Source organism: Delphinapterus leucas, chromosome 15 (assembly GCF_059928025.1).
Source record: "Delphinapterus leucas isolate spDelLeu-1000000601 "Yukka" chromosome 15, BTC_Dleu_Yukka2, whole genome shotgun sequence".
In the NCBI taxonomy this organism is placed as follows: domain Eukaryota; kingdom Metazoa; phylum Chordata; class Mammalia; order Artiodactyla; family Monodontidae; genus Delphinapterus; species Delphinapterus leucas.
Window position 1 is genome coordinate 45,790,363 of NC_143143.1, and position 24,677 is coordinate 45,815,039.

Genomic DNA, 24,677 nt, shown 5'->3' on the forward strand with positions numbered 1-24,677 from the left:
ATAATATAAATACATTCTGAGCATCATAACAGCATCCCCTCACTTGTCATAGGAAATGGACTAAATGTATTTTCTTGTTTAAAGCAGTAGAAGGGTGTTGATGCAATACGTCAGAATCCTCACACCGAATGAAAATTTCTAGTCTGGAAGAAGTCAACTTCACAAGAAGGCAGTTAAGACTGCATTGTGAGAAAGTTTTCCCCGTTTTATTAAAATCAAAACAGTAAAATGTGGAAAATAAATAAGGGCATGCAATAAATATGGAATTGTCCCTTTCAGATGCTTATTCCCCATGTTTCACATTAACACTATCACAGTGAACAGAACACATCCCTGAGTTATTAACAGCAAGTCTATGATGTTATATTTTGGTGATACTGTCACAGGTATATATTACGGAGAGTTCTGCTGAGCTTGAATTTGAAATAATTCTCCTAACTAATGGCTTACCGTATTCAAATGTGTGCTAATTGGAAATATTGGCAAGTGTGTGCTTACTTCGTATCTCTTGCCTGATGCATTAGATTTTTTAGTAACACAAAGAAATGTTGGCAGAGTTTTCTTTACCACTGTTTAAGAGAAAGAAGGTTTCTAATTACCTGTAATTTTAAAAATATGCTATACTACAGTTGAGGTAGTTACAATTCCCGACAATGAAAGTAAAATCAGAACCTCAGATTTATTTAGATTTTTTAGCAAAGGAAAACTGTCAGAACTCCTTTCTCTAGGAATGTTATGCTTTTTTGTCCAGAAATGCTAACTTTTGGAAGGATGCACATGAAGTGGTATGAAGGGGAGGGAGTGTCTGCCTATTCAGCCATGTAAGTAAGATCAATCTGGGCATCAGTGAGGCATCGAACCAACAAACACTCCACACCTCGAAGCCTTCCGTGCCTTAAGATCCAATGGAAAACCCTCCTTCAGTATCCCGGCTTGCCAGATACAAAAACTACCACTTACTATAGAATTACCAGATTCTGCCTTTGTGTTGCTGTTAAATAAGCAGTAATAAGACCACCTTAATATTGCTAATGCATCTTTGTTCTAATGTTTATAGCATGAAAAAGATAAATCATAGATGCTAAACCAGTAGAAAGTAGAAGGAAAGAGATACGTTTTACTCCAGAGGATAAATACTGTATGACATTGGAGGTGAGCTAGCCTTTCTGTCTCTCCAACTTTGACCCACAAATACCCATGAATATATACGATTGGAACAGTGGCGATTATAGTTAATCAGGTAAGTTTATAAGTTTATAAGTTTTTGTAAAATTGGGAGCAGAAAAGTTTTTTATAAATTTTTATAAAATTGGGGGCAGAAAATACTCACAGAGCAGTTACTCTTCCCTGAAAGGCATAACGAGGAACCCTTAGTTTATGCAAACGGGGCAGAGCCATTTCTTCGCCTTTTGCAAGAGGAAGTTAAATTCAAATTTAGCTCGCACACTTGCATGTAGTTTGCAGTGCTCTGCTAGGCTCATGCGTGTTAGACTGTGAGGCATGTAGATTCACACTCCTTTTAAAAGAATGTATCTGATCTACAAGCAGATGTGGTCGTTTCTATGAGGTTTGAGAGGCCATCTCATTGTCCCCTCTGCCTATACCCTTAGTTCTGGATCAGCCTGTGGGCAGAGAAACATGTGTGAAGCACATGCTGCAAAGCAGGGGCACCAGAAATTGTGCACTTGCTATTAGTGCATCTGTGTGAAACAGTTTGCTTTTTGAGAGCTCAATTGAAAGAGAAAAACATAGTTAGTATTCGGTGAAAAACAGGGTATTATTGGGCTTCCTTGTATATTTTTCACTCTTCAGCATAGTTTTTATTTTGAAATACAGTTACTATGTTTAGAATCTTTAAAGGCATTATCCGTGAAACTTTGTTTCTAAAGTTGGGAGCACTTGAAAATTTAAAAATAATTTTTAGTAATCTATGACTCCTTAAAAAACATATATGTAGGGTTTCCCTGGTGGCGCAGTGGTTGAGAGTCCGCCTGCCGATGCAGGGGACACAGGTTCGTGCCCCGGTCTCGGAAGATTCCACATGCAGGGGAGTGGCTGGGCCCGTGAGCCATGGCCGCTGAGCCTGCGCGTCCGGAGCCTGTGCTCCGGAATGGGAGAGGCCACAACAGTGAGAGGCCCGTGTACTGAAAAAACAAAACAAAACAAAACAAAACCAAAAAACATATATGTATATACTATATATATGTATATATATACATACTATATATGCTATATACACAGAATTTTATATATAAACACATATAATATATATAATATACAGTGTACATATATATACTATATGTAGTATTAAAATACACACATAACCGTATTACTGTAGCAGTTAACAAATGAGTGTAGTTCCAATATCAATGCTGGTTAATATTTTCATTTACATTAACAAATAAGACAAAAACAAAATAACAAAGACATATATCAGAATTTCACTCATTTGTTAATAAGTGAGCAGCCTCTTTGCTGAATAGAATAATAGCTTTCAAATACTGGAGGAATATTTCTGCAATTTCTTGTGGTTTTCACAATATAACAGCTATGGACACAACACATTTAATCTGCTTTAGTAACATTTTTCAGCATTTCCTTAAGTCAAGACAATCAGCAAAACAATAAACCAAGCCCTGATGTACAGCATTTGTTGATTTCTGTGGTGTAAATAAATACTCTCACCGTGGCCAATTTAAAGCTACCTATGTGGTGTCACTGAACATGGAATTAGGAAGAGATGTACAGCAGCCACCAGCACAGAGCATTTCTACCATTCGGTTATCATAGATATAAATAAACCCAAGAGCATACATAATAGTAAAATGTAATAAACTAATTAGGAAGTGATGAGTGTCAAGATATATATAATTTAATTTTTGTATAATTTGATTTTTAATAAAAGCTATGTTTTAACAACTGGCTTACAAAATTCATGAAATTGTATCAGTTCTTACAAGCCAGTATAAGCTGGTCCTACTGCATATATATGGATAATTTAAGATACACCTATATTGACCTGATGTTTGCCTGATGGTTTCTCATATTTGGACTGAGGTCATACCTTTTTGGCAAAAATACCACAGCAGTGATGAAGTGCCCTTCTTATTCCATCACATCAAGAGGCTCATGATTTTGATATGTCTTATTACTGGTGGTTAATCTGCTTAAGGTGGTATCTGCTGGATTTCTCCACTATAAAGTTAATATTTTTCCTTAATGTTTAATACATGTCTTGAGGGATCTAATTACAGTTTTGTTGATGGTAAAAATAATATAGCTTAGCGCTTTTTTAAAACATCTTTATTGGAGTATAATTGCTTTACAATGGTGTGTTAGTTTCTGCTGTATAACAAAGTGAATCAGCTATATGTATACATATATCCCCATATCTCCCCCTTCATGTGTCTCCCTCCCACCCACCCTATCCCACCCCTCTAGGTGGACACAAAGCACCGAGCTGATCTCCCTGTGCTATGTGGCTTCTTCCCACTAGCTATCTATTTTACATTTGGTAGTGTATATATGTACAGGCCACTCTCTCACTTCATCCCAGCTTACCCTTCCCCATCCCCGTGTTCTCAAGTCCATTCTCTACGTTTGCGTCTTTATTCCTGTCCTGTCCCTGGGTTCTTCAGAACCACTTTTTTTTTTTTTATTTTATTTTTAGATTCCATATATATGTGTTACCATATGGTATTTGTTTTTCTCTTTCTGACTTACTTCAATCTGTATGACAGTCTCTAGGTCCATCCATAGCTTACCTTCTTGCATTAAGCATGGACCTGATGGAGAAATGGTTCTACTTTAAGTTGTCGAACATGGCACTTATTCTTTACTCATACTGCTGGCCACACTCTCATATGAGAACCCCATCTCCCCAGGGTATCCAAACATCCCAAGAAAGTGAAAGTATTTAGTATGGATTCTCGCTATTCCTCTTTAGTAGGGAAATGCCCTTAGCATCTAACTTTTGCATAAAAAAAAATCAAATGTTTGAAAAGTTATTTCTGGATTTTCATTGTTTTGAAGACCTTCTGTAGTAGTTTGCTTCAAATATTCCTCCAGACAGCTTTCTGATCAATTATCAGATGCCCCATAAAATCTGATCTTCAGAAATAGCTCTTGTGCCTTCTTCTTTACAGGACTAGTCACATAACCATGTATCTTTATAAGTGTATACTAGCTGAGAGCTATGTTATTACCATTTCATAGAATTGCCATTTGTTGGATCTATACTCAGCTCTCTCACCTCCCTACCTTCTCAAAGATTCAGGAATCACAAAAATAAAGTACAAAATACAATGATGGTGAGATAATTTCCCAGGAATACAATAACAATAAAAGTCACAGCATCTAGAAATGTTGTGAAACCATCTAATAGTAAGAGTGAAAATTACTACCAGTAGAATGTAAGCTCCACAAGGGCCAACATATCCCAAGAACCTGGAACAGTGACTGGAACGTGTTAGTTGCTCAATACATATATGGTGGATAAACTACCATTAATAAACCTTACTATGCAGTCTCCTAAGCACTTCATAAGTATTGTTTTATTTTAGCTTCATGAAAATCCTTGGATGTACATACTAATTTTTTTTTTTTTTTTTTTTTTTGTGGTACGCAGGCCTCTCACTGTTGTGGCCTCTCCCGTTGCGGAGCACAGGCTTCAGACGTGCAGGCTCAGCGGCCACGGCTCACGGGCCCAGCCGCTCCGCAGCATGTGGGATCTTCACGGACCGGGGCACGAAACCGTGTCCCCTGCATTGGCAGGCGGACTCTCAACCACTGCGCCACCAGGGAAGCCCCATACTAATATTTATCACTGCCTTTTATATTTTTAAACATTCAAGTTTGCTTTATTATGGGAAATCTCAAACATGCACAAAAAATACAGGAAACAGTGCACAGTCGGCCATCCATGTCTGTGGGTGCAGAACCCACAGACATGGTGGGTGGACATGGTGGGTTGACAGTATTCATTTTATGTAAGGGACTGGAGCATCCTTTAATTTTGGTATCTGTGGGGGGTCCTGTAACCAATCCCTTGAGGATATAGAGGGATGGCTGTAATAAATACCCACATACCCATCCATCCCCATTACAAAATTCATATGTCATCTCTTTTAATCCAAAAAGTGTAATGTATTTATTGTGTTATTTGAGAATATTCAATTCTTCTACAGTAGAAAAACAAATGGGATATATGAAACTCACATGTTGAGTAATGATAAAAACTAAGAAGGTAGATTTTGAGATATAGGTAGGATTCATAGAATGTCAAATACATTTATAAGTTAATAACCTCTAAGGTATGATCCATGATAAAATGTATGAAACAAACAAAAGTGTTATCTCGAAATACAAAGAGATAAGGGCCACCTCTAGGGTGAAAGCAATGTGAGCTCTAAAGTGACTTCCTATTCATGATATCCATCATGGTCTCATTTGGCCCTACATCTGCTTTGACTTAGAAATACAGATGCTGTTCATCACCTAATTGATGAGCTACTAGCCAGGCACTCTTGCCCCTGTGTCTTTATCATAGAGCAGGTGTGTGTTGTTGGCCCCAGATACCATCTGCCATGTTGCCTGGCTCATACCTCAACTCTGGTCTTCATATCCACACTGTAATAGAAAAGGCTGAGATGGCAGAGAGAGAAGGCATGGAAGCACTGTGTCACCAGGAGTAATATAGGTGGTTCTTCCACTCTTTGTCACCCAGCCCAAATATGTTAAACTATCCCCTCTCTTTCCCCTAGTTTCTTTCCCCTTGACTGAATAAACCATGATGCTTCCATTAAAAATAAATAAATAAGTCCTCTTTGCAACTCTATTGAATTGTACATAAACAAGTCTAGAGAGCTTTCTTGATACAGACAGATTTATTTCTATTTTAAAATTTTTATTGGTTTTATTTTGCTCTTTTAGTGTCTCAGTTCAACAGCTTAAGAATAGCTTAGATTCCATTCATTGAAATTGCTCTTCTATAAAAAACTGTATCTGAACATTTGCAAGAAAAAATGGACAGTTTAAAGCCATTGCCTTTGCTCTAGACTATTAACCCTCTAGATATATGCCAAAATTACCCCGTTGTTCAAACCAAATTCTGTGGTCCGTGTTTTGAATTGACTATTTCCTCATGATACAGTGATCTAATAACTGTTGCTCAGGTCAGGGAAAAATAAAACACTCAAGACGAAAGCTTGCATTGCAAATCTGTTTACAGTTTCCATACAAATATCACTGTAATATACTTTCTTTGACAGTGTCCTGGGCTAGTACTTCCTCTGAAAGACACTGTTGTAGAAACCAGTAATGATTTTCCTGGGAATGTTCCCTAGTCTGATAAAGGAACTAAAAGTAATCAAGTTGACAAATCTAGCCAAATTATTTTATACTTTCACTTTAAACATATTTTCCTTGGTTTTTTCTAGTAGATATACATCTGCAGAATGTACAAGTGACTAAAAATAATTCTTTCAACATTAGATGAGATGAAGCAAAATTTTTCAAACACTCTTACAGAAAGAACTGATCATATTATAAGACTCTTGAAGAAAATATAAGATAATGTATTTTCTAAAATTTTTAAGGAAGATAATTTGAAAGACTGCTTATATTGAAATAAAATCAAAGGTAACCTGCTAATCAAATTGCTCTCTGCCAGTATGAGTCTCCTAATTGATGAATGATTTTACATACAGCCAACCTTAGGTGGCCAACTCTTTTGGAGTTTGCATGATGAATCAAAGTTAATTATTATGAAGTGTTGAGAAAAAAATTAACCAAGGTGACATAATATTGTGATACTATTCCTCCACCATCTAAGCATTACACTCACTTTCATAACTCCAGGCATTCCATAGAATGTGACACTAGTCTCATTAATCACCATCTTTATGACATTTATATCACACATACTTAAAGAAGCAGAAAATTTGGATGGCTGAGTTCAAGAATAAAAATCTTTAGACAACTTGTGTCTAGCAAACTGTTCTATCAGAAACTCAGTTTAACTTAAGCCAATGGTTCTCAATTCAATCAGACCCAACATGCACTTTTTATAATAAATATTCTGTAAAGCCCTCTTGACTCTGCTGAGGTGACATCTACAAGTAGTATAACTCACCCACAAGCAGGAGGCAGAGGGTATCAGGGCCCCACTCACATCTTCCAAGAATTCATCGTCCCAGTATATGCCCACCCACAGCATCCTCCAGCAAACACCCTTCCTGTGACTCTGCCTCAGGGCTTTCTCTCAGTCTGGTCAAGAAGCGCGCAAGAAGTGAGGGGGGGAGTTAATATCCCAGGAGCAGTCCTCAGCCAACCAGAGGTGGAAGTGGAAGATAAATAGCCCAGTTCTTCTCATCCCTCAGATGGGACAACTCCTAGGCATGTTTTACTTGGTCTCCTGGAGCCCCCCAGCAGGAAGGAACCTCAGCTGCCCACAGAGGAAACTTGCTTGAAAATGTGACTTTTGGTTGCCTTCCCTTCGCTTTCTCATTCCCTACTCTCTACCAGTGCTTCCTGTTTTTCTCCTAAATGAAGTATTTGTACACAAATCTTTCTCTGAGGGTCTGCTTCCGGGGGGGAACCCAAGTCAAGAAAATACGTCAATTTTCAGAATCAACATAATGCCATGAGTCATATGAAAGAGATATAAAAGGAAAGTGACATAGTAAAATTCTGTTTTTCAACGTGTAAAGGCTCAGGTATGATTAGGTGTGCCTAATGCCACACATAATGAATAAAGTAGCACATGATGAAGTAGTCAACTAGTTGCTTCCCTTCCTGGAATCAGCCTCAAGAGAACATCTGCAAACGCAGACTCAAACAGGTGGGATGCATTGCCAGCTACCGCAAATGGCACGGTCATCATGATTGGCTGATTTTCTCAGGCACTCTTGGAAAATTCTGAGCAAACTAAGTGCAAACTTCCCTTAACTTTCATGGTCGTTCAGGAATATATTAAGAGCAAAAAGACTGTTTTTATGTACACTATTGTTTATAAATAGGTTTTTACTTACATGACTGTCCAGCAAAACATTATCTCAACATGTGCCTGGTCAGCCCACACGTTGCAGCATCCTTGAACTGGCACCCCCCAATTGTGACTGCCCAAAACTACCCTCACAAAATGCTCCCTACAAGGCAGTACTATTGAGAACAATTTAGACCAAAAAAAAATAAAAAACAGAGAGATAGATGTAAAACAGCAGAGAAAAGGAAAAAGGAACAGCACAATGGGTAAAGCCACTGGATTTACACTTCTTCAGTTTAAATCTCACCTCCATTTTGTCTTAGAGGTGAGACCTTAGGCAATTTACTTATTGTCCTTATGGCTCACATTCCCTATCTATAAAGGGAAAAACCCACAGTCTCAGGATTGCTCTGAGATTAAATGAGTGAAATACAGTGCCTGTCACAAAGTGAAAAATTACTAGCTATTCTTATTACTATATTTCATGGCTAAATGACTGATTTCTTCTAACTCAAATCCTCTCTCTGACGTGGAAGACACAAATTGTGCCATATATGAAAATATGAGTTTAGAAGTATAAGTTTCCCAAGCATGATCTGTGAATTTACCATCATTCCACGCTTTCCTTCCTCCTCATCTCTTCTCTCCATCCTTGGTCACTTGTCATTCCCAGCAATAATAACCTGATGAGAGTATTATTATGTATTTCGTACCCCTCTGCCCAACTAGGAGATCTCATAAAAGGTGAAGAAAAGGGAGCCTTTTCTCCCCTCCTTGGCAAAATCAAAGAAATACAGGGAGCTAGTTAGAGAATTTGAATAACAAACAAGGTGATGTATAGAAACACATTGCTGTAAACTGTAAAGTGAAGCACAAACGTAAAGGTGCTTTCATTCTTGTTATTTATTAATAGTATCATTAGCCACACAGCTGTGAGAACCCCAGCTAGGAAAGACACAGAGACTTAGCATCATCCTTTTCAAATGAGAGAACTGAAAACCAAGACTAGATGTTGCTTACAAAAATCGGAAGAGAAGATCAAACTGACGGCTCTGCAGAAGAGGGTACCTGGAGATGAAGAGTGGGCTGGGAAAACTGATAACAGGGGTCTCGAGGAAGATGGCGGATGATTAAGATGCGGAGATCACCCTCCTCCCCACAGACACATCAGAAATACATCTACATGTGGAACTGCTCCTACAGAACACCCACTGAACGTTGGCAGAAGACCTCAGACCTCCCAAAAGGCAAGAAGGTCCCCACGTACCTGGGTAGGGCAAAAGAAAAAAGAAAAAACAGAGACAAAAGAATAGGGACGGGACCCGCACTAGTGGGAGGGAGCTGTGAAGGAGGAAAGGTTTCCACACACTAGGAAGCCCCTTCGCGGGCAGAGACTGCGGGTGGCGGAGGGGGGAAGCTTCGGAGCCGCGGAGGACAGTACAGCAACAGGGGTGCGGAGGGAAAAGCGCGGAGAGATTCCCGCACAGAGGATCGGTACCGACCAGCACTCACCAGCCCGAGAGGCTTGTCTGCTCACCCACCGGGGCGGGCGGAGCTGCGAACTGAGGCTCGGGCTTTAGTCCGATCCCAGGGAGAGGACTAGGGTTGGCGGCATGAACACAGCCTGAAGGTGTTAGTGCGCCACGGCTAGCCAGGAGGGAGTCCGGGAAAAGTCTGGACCTGCCCAAGAGGCAAGAGACTTTTTCTTCCCTCTTTGTTTCCTGGTGCGCGAAGAGAGGGGATTAAGAGCGCCACTTAAAGGAGCTCCAGAGACAGGCATGAGCCACGGCTATCAGTGCGGACCCCAGAGACGGGCATGAGATGCTAACGCTGCTGCTGCTGCTACCAAGAAGCCTGTGTGTGAGTACAGGTCACTATCCACACCCCTCTTCCGGGGAGCCTGTGCAGCCCGCCACTGCCAGGGTCCCGGGATCCAGGGACAACTTCCCTGGGAGAACGCACGGCGCGCCTCAGGCGGGTGCAATGTCATGCTGGCCTCTGCCGCCGCAGGCTCGCCCCGCACTCCGTGCCCCTCCCTCCCCCTGGCCTAAGCCAGAGCCCCCGAATCAGCAGCTCCTTTAACCCCATCCTGTCTGAGCGAAGAACAAATGCCGTCCGGCGACCTACACGCAGAGGCGGGGCCAAATGCAAAACTGAACCCCGGGAGCTGTGTGAACAAAGAAGAGAAAGGGAAATCTCTCCCAGTAGCCTCAGGAGCAGTGGATTAAATCTCCACCATCAACTTGTACGCTGCATCAGTGGAATACCTAAATAGACAACGAATCATCCCAAATTGAAGAGGCGGACTTTGACAGCAAAATATATTATTTTTTCCCCTTTTCCTCTTTCTGTGAGTGTGTATGTGTATGCTTCTGTGTGAGATTTTGTCTGTAAAGCTTTGCTTTCCCCATTTGTCCTAGGGTTCTGTCCATCCGTTTTTTTTTTTTTAACTTAAAATTTTTTCTTTATCTTAATATTTTTTTTATTTTAATAACTTTATTTCATCTTTATTTTATTTTATTTTATCCTCTTTCTTTCTACTTTTTATCCCTTTTATTCTGAGCCGTGTGGATGAAAGGCTCTCGGTGCTACAGCCAGGAGTCAGTGCTGTGCCTCTGAGGTGGGAGAGCCAACTTCAGGACACTGCTCCACAAGAGACCTCCCAGCTCCACATAATATCAAATGGAGAAAGTCTCCCAGAGATCTCCATCTCAACACCAAGACCCAGCTTCACTCAACGACCAGCAAGCTACAGTGCTGGACACCCTATAACAAACAACAAGCAAGACAGGAACACAACTCCACCCATTAGTAGAGAGGCTGCATAAAATCATAATAAGGCCACAGACACCTCAAAACACACCACCAGACATGGACCTGCCCAACAGAAAGACAAGATCCAGCCTCATCCACCAGAACACAGACACTAGTGCCCTCCACCAGGAAGCCTACACAACTCACTGAACCAAATTTAGCCACTGGGGACAGACACCAAAAACAACGGGAACAACGAACCTGCAGCCTGCAAAAAGGAGACCCCAAACACAGTAAGATAAGCAAAGTGAGAAGACAGAAAAACACACAGCAGATGAAGGAGCAAGGTAAAAACCCACCAGACCTAACAAATGAAGAGGAAATAGGCAGTCTACCTGAAAAAGATTTAAGAATAATGATACTAAAGATGATCCAAAATCTTGGAAATAGAATACACAAAATGCAAGAAACATTTAACAAGGACCTAGAAGAACTAAAGAGGAAACAAGCAATGATGAACAACACAATAAATGAAATTAAAAATACTCTAGAAGAGATCAATAGCAGAATAACTGAGGCAGAAGAACGGATAAGTGACCTGGAAGATAAAATAGTGGAAATAACTACCGCAGAGCAGAATAAAGAAAAAAGAATGAAAAGAACTGAGGATAGTCTCAGAGACCTCAGGGACTACATTAAATGCACCAATATTCGAATTATAGGGGTCCCAGAAGAAAAAGAGAAAAAGAAAGGGACTGAGAAAATATTTGAAGAGATTATAGTTGAAAGCTTCCCTAATATGGGAAAGGAAATAGTTAATCAAGTCCAGGAAGCACAGAGAGTCCCACACAGGATAAATCCAAGGAGAAATACACCAAGACACATATTAATCAAACTGTCAAAAATTAAATACAAAGGAAACATATTAAAAGCAGCAAGGGAAAAACAACAAATAAAACACAAGGGAATCCCCATAAGGTTAACAACTGATCTTTCAGCAGAAACTCTGCAAGCCAGAAGGGACTGGCAGGACATATTTAAAGTGAGGAAGGAGAAAAACCTACAACCAATATTACTCTACCCAGCAAGGATCTCATTCAGATTTGATGGAGAAATTAAAACCTTTACAGATAAGCAAAAGCTGAGAGAGTTAAGCACCACCAAACCAGCTTTACAACAAATGCTAAAGGAATTTCTCTAGGCAAGAAACACAAGAGAAGGAAAAGACCTACAATAACAAACCCAAAACAATTAAGAAAATGGGAATAGAAACATACATATCGATAATTCCTTTAAATGTAAATGGATTAAATGCTCCCACCAAAAGACACAGATTGGCTGAATGGATACAAAAACAAGACCCATATATATGCTGTCTACAAGAGACCCACTTCAGACCTAGGGACACATACAGACTGAAAGTGAGGGGATGGAAAAAGATATTCCATGCAAATGGAAATCAAAAGAAAGCTGAAGTAGCAGTTCTCATATCAGACAAAATAGACTTTAAAATAAAGACTATTACAGGAGACAAAAAAGGACACTACATAATGATCAAGGGATCGATCCAAGAAGAAGATATAACAATTGTAAATATTTATGCACCCAACATAGGAGCACCTCAATACATAAGGCAAATACTAACAGCCATAAAAGGGGAAATCGACAGTAACACAATCATATTAGGGGCCTTTAACACCCCACTTTCACCAATGGACAGATCATCCAAAATGAAAATAAATAAGGAAACACAAGCTTTAAATGATACATTAAACAAGATGGACTTAATTGATATTTATAGGACATTCTATCCAAAAACAACAGAATACATGTTTTTCTCAAGTGCTCATGAAACATTCTGCAGGATAGATCATATCTTGGGTCCCAAATCAAGCCTTGGTAAATTTAAGAAAACTGAAATCATATTAAGTATCTTTTCCAACCACAACACTATGAGACTAGATATCAATTACAGGAAAAGATCTGTAAAAAATACAAACACATGGAGGCTAAAAAATATACTACTTACTAACGAAGTGATCACTGAAGAAATCAAAGAGAAAATCAAAAAATACCTAGAAACAAATGACAATGGAGACACGACGACCCAAAACCTATGGGATGCAGCAAAAGCAGTTCTAAGAGGGAATTTTATAGCAATACAATCCTACCTTAAGAAACAGGAAACATCTCAAATAAACAACCTAACCTTGCACCTAAAGCAATTAGAGAAAGAAGAACAACAAAACCCCAAAGTTAGCAGAAGGAAAGAAATCATAAACATCAGATCAGAAATAAATGAAAAAGAAATGAAGGAAATGATAGCAAAGATCAATAAAACTAAAAACTGGTTCTTTGAGAAGATAAACAAAATAGACCATTAGCCAGACTCATCAAGAAAAAAAGGGAGAAGACTCAAATCAATAGAATTAGAAATGAAAAAGGAGAAGTAACAACTGACACTGCAGAAATAAAAAAGATCAAGAGAGATTACTACAAGCAACTCTATGCCAATAAAATGGACAATCTGGAAGAAATGGACAAATTCTTAGAAATGCACAACCTGCCAAGACTGAACCCAGAAGAAATAGAAAATATGTACAGACCAATCACAAGCACTGAAATTGAAACTGTGATTAAAAATCTTCCAACAAACAAAAGCCCAGTACCAGATGGCTTCACAGGTGGATTCTATCAAACATTTAGAGAAGAGCTTACACCTATCCTTCTCAAACTCTTCCAAAATATAGCAGAGGGAGGAACACTCCCAAACTCATTCTACGAAGCCACCATCACCCTGATACCAAAACCAGACAAGGATGTCACAAATAAAGAAAACTACAGGCCAGTATCACTGATGAACAAAGATGCAAAAATCCTCAACAAAATACTAGCAAACAGAATCCAAGAGCACATTAAAAGGATCATACACCATGATCAAGTGGGGTTTATTCCAGGAATGCAAGGATTCTTCAATATATGCAAAAAATCAACGTGATATACCATATTAACAAATTGAAGGAGAAAAACCATATGATCATCTCAATAGATGCAGAGAAAGCTTTTGACAAATTTCAACACCCATTTATGATAAAACCCTGCAAAAAGTAGGCATAGAGAGAACATTCCTCAACATAATAAAGGCCATATATGACAAACCCACAGCCAACATCGTCCTCAATGGTGAAAAACTGAAACCATTTCCAGTAAAATCAGGAACAAGACAAGGTTGCCCACTCTCACCACTCTTATTCAACATAGTTTTGGAAGTTTTAGCCACAGCAATCAGAGAAGAAAAAGAAATGAAAGGAATCCAAATCGGAAAAGAAGAAGTAACGCTGTCACTGTTTGCAGATGACATGATACTCTACATAGAGAATCCTAAAGATGCTACCAGAAAACTACTAGAGCTAATCAATGAATTTGGTAAGGTAGTAGGATACAAAATTAATGCAGAGAAATCTCGTGCATTCTTATACACTAATGATGAAAAATCTGAAAGTGAAATTAAGAAAACACTCCCATTTACTATTGCAACAAAAAGAATAAAATATGTAGGAATAAACCTACCTAAGGAGACAAAAGACCTGTATGCAGAAAATTATAGGACACTGATGAAAGAAATTAAAGATGATACAAATAGATGGAGAGATATACCATGTTCTTGGATTGGAAGAATCAACATTGTGAAAATGACTATACTACCCAAAGCAATCTACAGATTCAATGCACTCCCTATCAAACTACCAGTGGCATTTTTCACAGAACTAGAACAAAAAATTTCACAATTTGTATGGAAACACAAACGACCCCGAATAACCAAAGCAATCTTGAGAAAGAAAAACGGAGCTGGAGGAATCAGGCTCCCTGACTTCAGACTATACTACAAAACTACAGTAATCAAGACAGTATGGTACTGGCACAAAAACAGAAATACAGATCAATGGAACAAGATAGAAAGCCCAGAGATAAACCCATGCACATATGGTCACCTTATCTTTGATAAAGGAGGCAAGAATATACAGTGGAGAAAAGACAGCCTCTTCAATAAGTGATGCTGGGAAAACTGGACAGGTACATGTAAAAGTATGGAATTAGGGCTTTCCTGGTGGCGCAGTGGCTGAGAGTCCGCCTGCCGACACAGGGGACACGGGTTCGTCCCCCAGTCTGGGACGATCCCACATGCCACGGAGTGGCTGGGCCCGTGAGCTGTGGCCGCTGAGCCTGCACGTCCGGAGCCTGTGCTCTGCAACAGGAGAGGCCACAACAGTGAGAAGCCCGCGTACAGAAAAAAAAAAAAAAGTATGAAATTAGAACACTCCCTAACACCGTACACAAAAATAAATTCAAAATGGATTAAAGACCTAAATGTAAGGCCAGACACTATCAAACTCTTAGAGGAAAACACAGGCAGAACGCCCTATGACATAAATCAGAGCAAGATCTTTTTTGGCCCACCTCCTAAAGAAATGGAAATAAAAACAAAAATAAACAAATGGGACCTAATGAAACTTAAAAGCTTTTGCACAGCAAAGGAAACCATAAACAAGACCAAAAGACAACCCTCAGAATGGGAGAAAATATTTGCAAATGAAGCAACTGACAAAGGATTAATCTCCAAAATTTACAAGCAGCTCATGCAGCTCAATATCAAGAAAACAAACAACCCAATCCAAAAATGGGCAGAAGACCTAAACAGACATTTCTCCAAAGAAGATATACAGATTGCCAACAAACACATGAAAGAATGCTCAACATCATTAATCACTAGAGAAATGCAAATCAAAACTACAATGAGATATCTCACACTGGTCAGAATGGGCATCATCAAAAAATCTAGAAACAAAAAATGCTGGAAAGGGTATGGAGAAAATGGAACACTCTTGCAATGCTGGTGGGAATGTAAACTGATACAGCCACTATGGAGAACATTATGGAGGTTCCTTAAAAAACTAAAAATAGAACTACCATACTACCCAGCAACCCCACTACTGGGCATATACACTGAGTAAACCATAATTCAAAAATAGTCATGTACCAAAATGTTCATTGTAGCTCTACTTACAATAGCCAGGGCATGGAACAACCTAAGTGTCCATCAACAGATGAATGTATAAAGAAGATGTGGCACATATATACAATGGAATATTACTCAGCCATAAAAAGAAACGAAATTGAGTTATTTGTAGTGAGGTGGATGGACCCAGAGTCTGTCATACAGAGTGAAGTAAGTCAGAAAGAGAAAAAACAAATACCGTATGCTAACACATATATTTGGAATCTAAGGAAAAAAAAAAAAAGGTCATGAAGTACCTAGGGGTAAGATGGGAATAAAGACACAGACCTACTAGAGCATGGACTTGAGGAAATGGGGAGGGGGAAGGGTAAGCTGTGACAAAGTGAGAGAGTGGCATGGACATATATATACTTCCAAACGTAAAATTGATAGCTAGTGGGAAGCAGCCGCATAGCACAGGGAGATCAGCTAGGTGGTTTGTGACCACCTAGAGGGGTGGGATAGTGATGGTGGGAGGGAGGGAGATGCAAGAGGGAAGAGATATGGGAACATATGTATATGTATAACTGATTCACTTTGTTATAAAGCAGAAACTAACACACCAAGTTTCCAATAAACATGTGAAAACAAACAAAGAAAAAAGATATAAGGATACCAAAATCTGTACTGGTTAGAGTTCTACCAGGCAAATAGAACCAGTAGGATAGATAGATAGATAGATAGATAGATGGATAGATAGATATAAATAGATATAGATATAGATAGATATAGACACACACACACACACACATATATATATACACACACACACATGGGGACAGATACACTATTTTGCATGGAAGCTACATGGTATAACAAAATTATATTATTTAATCCCATTTTAAAGTGCTGAAAATATGACTTCAGTTGTCTTCAGACTAAAATAAAATCTCAATGTCAAAAAAATAAATAAATAAAATAAAATGATATACACATTGACTAAAAAAAAAAACAAAAAACTGTGATATCAAGTTAGTCGGAGGAGCAGAGGTAACAAATTAAAGGGTCAGCTTTTTAAGGCTGCAGAAGTCTTCTTGTAGAAAGGATTGCATTGATTGATGTGGCCTGTAATGGAAACTCAGATAATGAAATAAAACCAGCATTTAAGAATTTAAGGCTGAGAACTCATTGCCATGGCAACACTCTCAGAAGGGAACTTGTATAAGAAAATAAGATTCACTTGACTATGTCTTAAAATGAAAACCTACACCACAGTGAAACAATTAAATGCAGAATTCCAAACTTGCTTACTGCCACAGTGCCTAGAGGTACGGTAGGTCCAGCATCTCTTCCATTGGAAAGTATTACTTCTCAAAACTTATGACTCATGGAGGGAACATCATCTAGCTTTGAGGCATCTCTATGGGCATTGGATGTTTCCTACCAGTGAAGATTTACAATTGTTTTCAGTCCATAAATCACTTAGCATCACACATATATGGAAACCACAGTAGTATACACCATTCAAACAAACAGCTATCTTTTAGTCTGCCCATAATCACAGAAAACTACCAAATTCATATATCAATTATTACTTATACTTCGTGGGAAAATCATTTTTTAACCTACATAAAATATGGTTTATTTTCACATCCTAATCATTTTAATAAAAACATCTATTTTTTATTGCATGTTTTCACTCAAAGAATGTCAAACTGGGTACACTATATTTTGTCAGTTAAAAGGAGTTTTCTTGAATACCTAATATCACTGGTAAACATGAATTTATGCCTTTTAACTGATGCTGAGAGAAGAGATCACTTTGAACAGCATGGATTAGGTTCCTAAAATTGAACCTGGTGGTAAAAGAATTTGACATTGAGAAATTTTAAATCATATTGTAAAAAAAAAAAATAAAAGAGAGAGAAATAGAGGTCAATAATAACATAAAAATCCTTATATTTCTATGTTCACTTAAACAAAAAACGATAAAAGCAGCATGACATATAAGATAATACCTATGCTATTTTAATAACTCTACATCGGCATCTAGTGATAATGGATACAGTATTATTAACCTCTATTTACCAGCCCTTTCTCCATAGAAATTTTTCCTTCCTGTCTTCAACCCTACCTCTGCCCCTGAGGTTTCACCAATATAAACAATTTCCATTTGCATGTTTTAGCTAATATACATTCAAAAGGATATTCTGTATATGTCCAGTCCTCCTCCAGTGCCACAACACCCTTTTCATTTTCTCAGGACATAACATTGTCCTAGAAATCAAAATCATTCAGCTGCTTGACTTCATGAGCAACTGGTTATTCATTTCTCAAGTTACATGCATTAGAATACTGTGGTTCTAAGACCTGGATCTATTTTTTGACATCTACCTTTATCTTTTCCAATGTTTTACTGAGAAAATCTGCACCCTCCTTGACTTTTCTTTCATTTTTTTCCCTATGTCCATTTCCAGTTCATTCTATTTCTAGTTATCCCCTACATGGTGACTTACGCTTTTTGCTTACACTGGAATCAACATTCTCAAGGTTGTCAAGAATGTATACCAAAGTAAATTTGCATACATTTGAATTTTGCCCAAGGGGAACTCATGGTTGGAGGAAAATAACTGAATCAATGTTTGAAGTAAGTTGGACGGAATAAGGTACTTGCACAAACCACATCTAGGACGCATGAAAGATTGGTCAGATTTTTCACCTGAAACTCTCTATGGTGAGATTGCATGATTAAAACCCTAAATTTAAACATCCTTGGTATTAATAAAGCTGTTCTAATTAATAATTCATAGAAGACAGCTGCCACTGTAAAATGAACCATTAGATTTATTGATTAATTTATTTTTATTCTTTTACAACCTAAAGCAAACATGTGGGTACATATTTTTAAAAGTTACCAAGAAGAATGGATACAGGAGAAAAATTTAAGGAAATTTTTTCTTCTAAATTAATAAAAGGAATAATTTTTTTTCATAGCAAAATATTGTATCCACAAATATCACATCCAGTAACCAAATAACTACCTTATTCCTAGATAATTATGTGACTTGCTTTTCCTTCTTCTCTATTTAAAAAGTATCTCCTTTTAGCACAACTAGAAGGTCAGTGAAATTTCTTTGTACCCCACTTTGTTTCCTGTTTCTCCCAACCTCCCTTCCAATTCTCCCTCAGGTTGAGCGCTTGGTACTTTTATTGTCCTCTAATTTATCCTGCCAAAGTGAAAAGTAATTTGATAAATTTCTTCAAATTAAGGTATTAGGAAATTAATCATATGCTGATCTCCTGAGTATTTGCATTTTAAAGGAAAATTGCAGAGAAAGAACAATTCCTGACCATCATAAATTACTCATTAATTACAGAATTTCAGGCTTCCATGGGAAGATATTTAAAAGTGATGAGAGAACAAGAGAGTACTCTCAAATCATACAATGGACATGACGATCTGGTCTATTTATTTGTCTGGATGGTCAGGAGATTGAGACAAATTATATATTTGAAGGTAAACATTATATCCTCTACGTCTTAGGAGATATCTAAAAATGTCTTGGAACACAGTAGGTCTTATTATTTATTAAATAAATATACGATCATATTATTTGGTTTACCGCCAGCAAAATTTTGAAGAATACATTCCTTCAGAGAAATTAGAGTAAAGCAGACATCTCTGACCCCTCTGCTGTGACACCAAAGCCTTTGGCTTCATTTTGGCAGAAAAGTGGTACCATCAAATATTTCACTTATTCACAGACATTTCCCTGGCCCACTTGCAGGTAGGCAGGACTACGTGAATAGTTCTGGCCAATTAAATGGAAGCGGAAATTATGTGTGTCACTTCTAATCTGAGACAGTAAAAGGTTTATGCATGATTTTGCAAAGTTCCATGGCTGAGGAGGTTGTCAGCTCCAAATAGCAGAGCCCAGAGACAATGCGATGCCTAATACGCCAGGGTCTCTGAATGTAGACCACTAAGATTTTGAGGTTATTTGTAGGTGTAGCACAGCCTAGCTGATCCAGACCAGTAGAGTAATACATTCCCTTTATGGCATTTACCACACTGTCTTATAGCCACTTTGTTACACATCTGCTACCCCACCTTAGCTAGTTACTCCTTATTTATTTTTGTAGCTTTATTGTAAAACAACACATAGTGGAAGAAACCATGATAACGTAAGAGTAGTTTTTTAAGTTAAAAATTAGACTACAAATTTAAGACAGCTGCATGTGGTGACAAGATTAGTATAATCTAATTCAATTCAGTGCATCTACTGAGCAATAAGGATTTGTGGCATGTTCTGTGCTGTCAGTACACACATGAGTTGGTAATATTAACAATGATATTATTAATGATTATGAATAAGATGATATTAATCATTATTAGCAACATTAATAGTTTTAACTGCCTAAATAAACACAGTAGTATGAGATGATAGAAAATATATGTTGGTTTCTGTCCCTAGTTACTGGCACAGAGCTCCTGAAACCTTTGTAATTTCTGAAGTGATAAGAACATGGGAGCATCTTTTGTTTTAGTATTTGTCTTTGATCCCATGCCTGACACAGGGCTCCTAAAACTCTTGTAAATTTCTAAGTGATTAGAGCACTAGAAGAATCTTTTGTCCCAATGAATTGACTCTGAGTGGGCTTCTGGATGACTTGAGACATGATTAGAAGCTTGGAATTTTCATTCCCATCCCTCATCCTCCAGGCAAGGGAGAGGGGCTGGAAATGGAGTTAATGATTGATCATGCCTATGTGAGTAAGTCTCCGTAATACCTCAATAGCTTGGGGTTTGGAGAGCTTCCAGTGGGTGCACACATCCACACCAGGAGGATAAAAACCCACCCCAACTGCACGGGGACAGAAGCTCCTGTGCTCCGGACCCACCCAGACCTCGTCCTATGTATCCCTTCATCTGGCTGTTCATCTGAATCCTTTATCACATCCTTTGATAAACTGGTACATGTATGTAAGTGTTTCCCTGAGTTCTGTGACCTGCTCTAGCAAGTTAATTGAACCCAAGCAGAGGGTCGTTGGACCTTCCAATCTATAGCTAGTAGGTCAGAAGCATTAGGTGACAACCTGAGCTTGCAACTGGCATCTTAATGGTGTGTGTGAAGGGTGGGGGAGGGGTGGCAGTCTTGTGGGACTGAGCCCTGAATCTATGGGGTCTGATGCTATCTCCAGGTACACAGTGTCAGGACTGAGTTAAATTATAGGACACCTAGGTGGGGTTGCAGATAATTGCTTAATGTGGGAAAAACCTCCACACATTTGGTGACCAGAAATGTCATGAGCGAACAGCTCTGTGTGAGTAGTAAAGGAGACTCACAGGGAAGGAACACACACTAGGGAAGAATGAGATTTTTCCCTACATAGGAGGAAGAAAAAATTGAGATTTTCCTTTACAAATATACTAACTGGGTATTTCATGATAATTTATTTCTGTATAAAAACATCAAGAAATGATATGATAATGTCTAGAGGTCTGGGTTTCAGAATATCAAAGCAAGAATGATCTCAATGTCCTAAATTTGCCAAATCATAAACTGTGAAAATATCTTACACTTGAAGTAATATTATCAAAAACTTTTATAGAGAATACATTTTCCAGTTATTTTACATCCATTATTTCAACTGATCCCCATAATAGCCTCATGATTTAGACAGTAATAATTTACTGATTCTTTGTATATGGAAACTGAGGCTACAAAATACTGACATGACTTTTCCATGGTCACACTAAGCTGATCTGATAAAAGGGTTTATGAGAAATTTTCTTTGACATGCATATAAATGAGCTCAAGTTAACTTTATTTTCCGTCTTACTAACCAGGATTTTGATATCAGACATCTCTCCCCATCTATAGTAATGTCTATAAAGTGGAAGCCTGTACAATAAAAGATGTATCCAGTCATGATAACATTTCTAAGAATTTTCCATTTCCCCCCATATGACAAGGATTTGACGACATTAGCATCATTATTTTTTTTAATGTTGGTCAAGAACATGACACTCCATTCCATATAAAGTAGAAAGCCCCATTTCCTCCTGCAAGAAATGAAAGAAAGGCAGCCACCATGGGGAACAGTATGAAGCTTCCTTTAAAAATAGAGTTACCATATGATCCAACAATCCCACTCCTGGACATATAGCTGGAGAAAACTGTAATTTGAAAATATACACACACCCCAGTGTTCATAGCAGCACTATTTAAATAGCCAAGACATGGAAGCAACCTAAATGTCCATCAACAGATGAATGGATAAAGAAGATGTGGTACATATACAAAATGGAAAGCCATAAAAAGAATGAAATGATGCCATTTGCAGCAACATGGATGGACCTAGAGATTATCATACTAAGTGAAGTAAGTCAGACAGAGAAAGACAAATACCATATGATATCACTTATATGTGGAGTATAAAAAAACGATACAAATGAACTTATTTATAAAACAGAAACAGACTCACAGACACAGAAAACAAACTTATGGTTACCAAAGGGGCAGGATAAATTAGGAGCTTGGTATTAGCAGATATACACCACTGTATATAAACAAGATAAACAACAAGGTCCTACTGTATAGCACAGGGAACTATATTCAATACAACACTGTAAATCAATATTGTTCGATAAAAAAAAGAAAAGAAATAAAGAAGTAAGGAAGGCAGATTTTTTTAAAGAATATGAGACAAGATATTCGATGGCAACTCCAGTCAACCATGTAAGAGCGTGGCGATTAATTTAGCTGGACATTTTCCTTCGTATTTTGCAGTTATTTTCCATCTCCATTTTTATTTACTAATATTGCAATGACTTCAGTTTAGTGCCACCACGTGCTAATTTTATCCAAGTAACATGTAACTAACCCCTCAAAATCATCATCAACATGGTAACATAGAATAGACCTAATTCCAATCTTAGGATGACTAGAGTATCACATTGTAGGGCATCTGATAAAAGTTAATTTAACTTAGTCGATAATTCTTCCACTCTTTACCTCATGGTAGCAAGCACAGTAACAGCAGATATGATTATTTTAAGGTCATCATAGTTAGGGATGTTTATTTTTTCTGTTAAAAGGATGGGTGATGTTTTTACACTGTTTCTAATGGGCTAGTCTCTTCTTACTTTTTACTGACTTCAAGAAAATCATTAGAGACGTCAGTGAATTTGTTAGCATATTCTCTTCACGTCGCAAGGTCCATATTTCCCAAGTTGGAAACTTCTATACATATCCATTTTTCTTAGCACTTCAGCCCCATTTGCCTCTTTTAATCAATAAGCTATATTGACAAAATTTTAATTATTCCCAGAAAGTGCACACTGTTTTGATTTTGTTATTTTCCTTTAGAGAACAAAATGAGTCAACTGGTTTAGTAGCTTACTTTGCTCCCTCTTTGAACTTCAGCTTTCTCCTCTAAGACAAAATAGTGTCTAACTTATTGATTCATTTGCAAAGAGAAAATTTTTAAAAATCAAAGAGTGAGATGAAATATCTAGCTCTGTTAACAAGTAGGCAAAGATGTAAAAGGCGGTATAATTGGCTTGAAAAAAAGTTGTCTTATTTTAAGCAAACTCACATTGGAAAAGGCACTTCATAATTATAATCATGCATGAAAAGTACAGCAACCATCCAGGGTTATCTAAATGTGTCTGACTCTCAATGCTCCTTCATGCAAATAATAAAACCACCACTTCTGTGAACTCGCAAGCAATGCTGATCCACTCAGCCTGCTAAGAAGTCAAGTGTTTAACTATCTTCCTGTTCCATGATTTCGGCAAGGTTAACATCTATCTGAAACACCCAAGGGATTCTGCCCAAATTAACTTACGATTGGGTATTTACACTCTCATTTTTCTCATAGTTTTATTTTACTGGTGTAATTGAGATGTAATAAATGTAGGGCATGTTGCAAAAGAAAAGCAGGTGAATAAACACCTCCAAATCCAGCTAGAAGAGACCCCCTTTCATCTCAGCCTACTGCTAAGGAAATAGATTAGATCCACATTTTCTGAACTCTCCCATCTAAATTGATAGAACTAAGAAGGGATGTGGCATACCCAACTACAGAGTATTAGTTTAGGAAGACCAAAATCAATCTAAAAGAATAACATCTTTCAAGTTAAAACACACACACACACACACACACACACACACACTCAAACATTTTCTTCAAAAGATAAGGGCAACAAGGAGAAAATAAATTAGATGTGATGGTTCCAGTTCTGGGACTCTATACTTTTAAATTCTAAAACAATTAGGCAAATATTTAGGGTATACAAACGAGTGGAGTCACGATAGCCGACAGACTACATCACGTACTAAGGTCGTTAAACTTAGCTTTTAGAATTATAGAAATGATATTCTACCCTCATTTTGGACAAGATTGATTTTCCAGTATAAAAAGGCTGAAAAAGAATAAGAAATAAGAAGCATAAAAGTACTTACAACTGATCGGATGTTATTTTCTTTCACCAGTTTCAGAGATGATTTATAGCAATTTGCAAGGTCTTCCTTGTGGGAACCATTAATATGGCCTCTGGCTATTGGTCCTACGGTATGGATAACATCTGTAAATACAAAAGGAAGGAAAAATAGGATAAGCAAGATATTTTTCACTTTTCACATAATTGGTGCTTTATTTATTTTAGGTATTTGTGTTGGAGCTTGGAGACAAGCAAGCTAAGAAATACTGATGATGCAAATGCTTCTCTGGTAAAAGATTTTAGATAGCACAGCTTTTTAAAGTAGGCAAATTTCCAGGAAGGTGATAATTGTGAAAAGGAATCCCCTACCAGTAAATTGTTCCATCGCTACTGGTCAGATGCAAGCATAACAGATTATATAAGGTGTGAATAATTGGCACGCTGGCAGAAGACAAATCCTCAGTGGGAAATAAACTGAGAAATAGTTGCCTACA

At 37.9% G+C, this 24,677-nt stretch overlaps 1 protein-coding gene across 1 annotated transcript in view; it reads right to left on the minus strand.

The window, feature by feature from the left end:
- MACROD2 (mono-ADP ribosylhydrolase 2) overlaps positions 1 to 24,677 on the minus strand; it is a 1,987,750-nt gene that overhangs the window by 781,528 nt on the left and 1,181,545 nt on the right. The window contains exon 6 of the mRNA XM_022594140.2: positions 24,206 to 24,327. Within this exon, the coding sequence (XP_022449848.1) occupies positions 24,206 to 24,327 (122 nt within the window). The remainder of the gene's footprint in view (positions 1 to 24,205; positions 24,328 to 24,677) is intronic.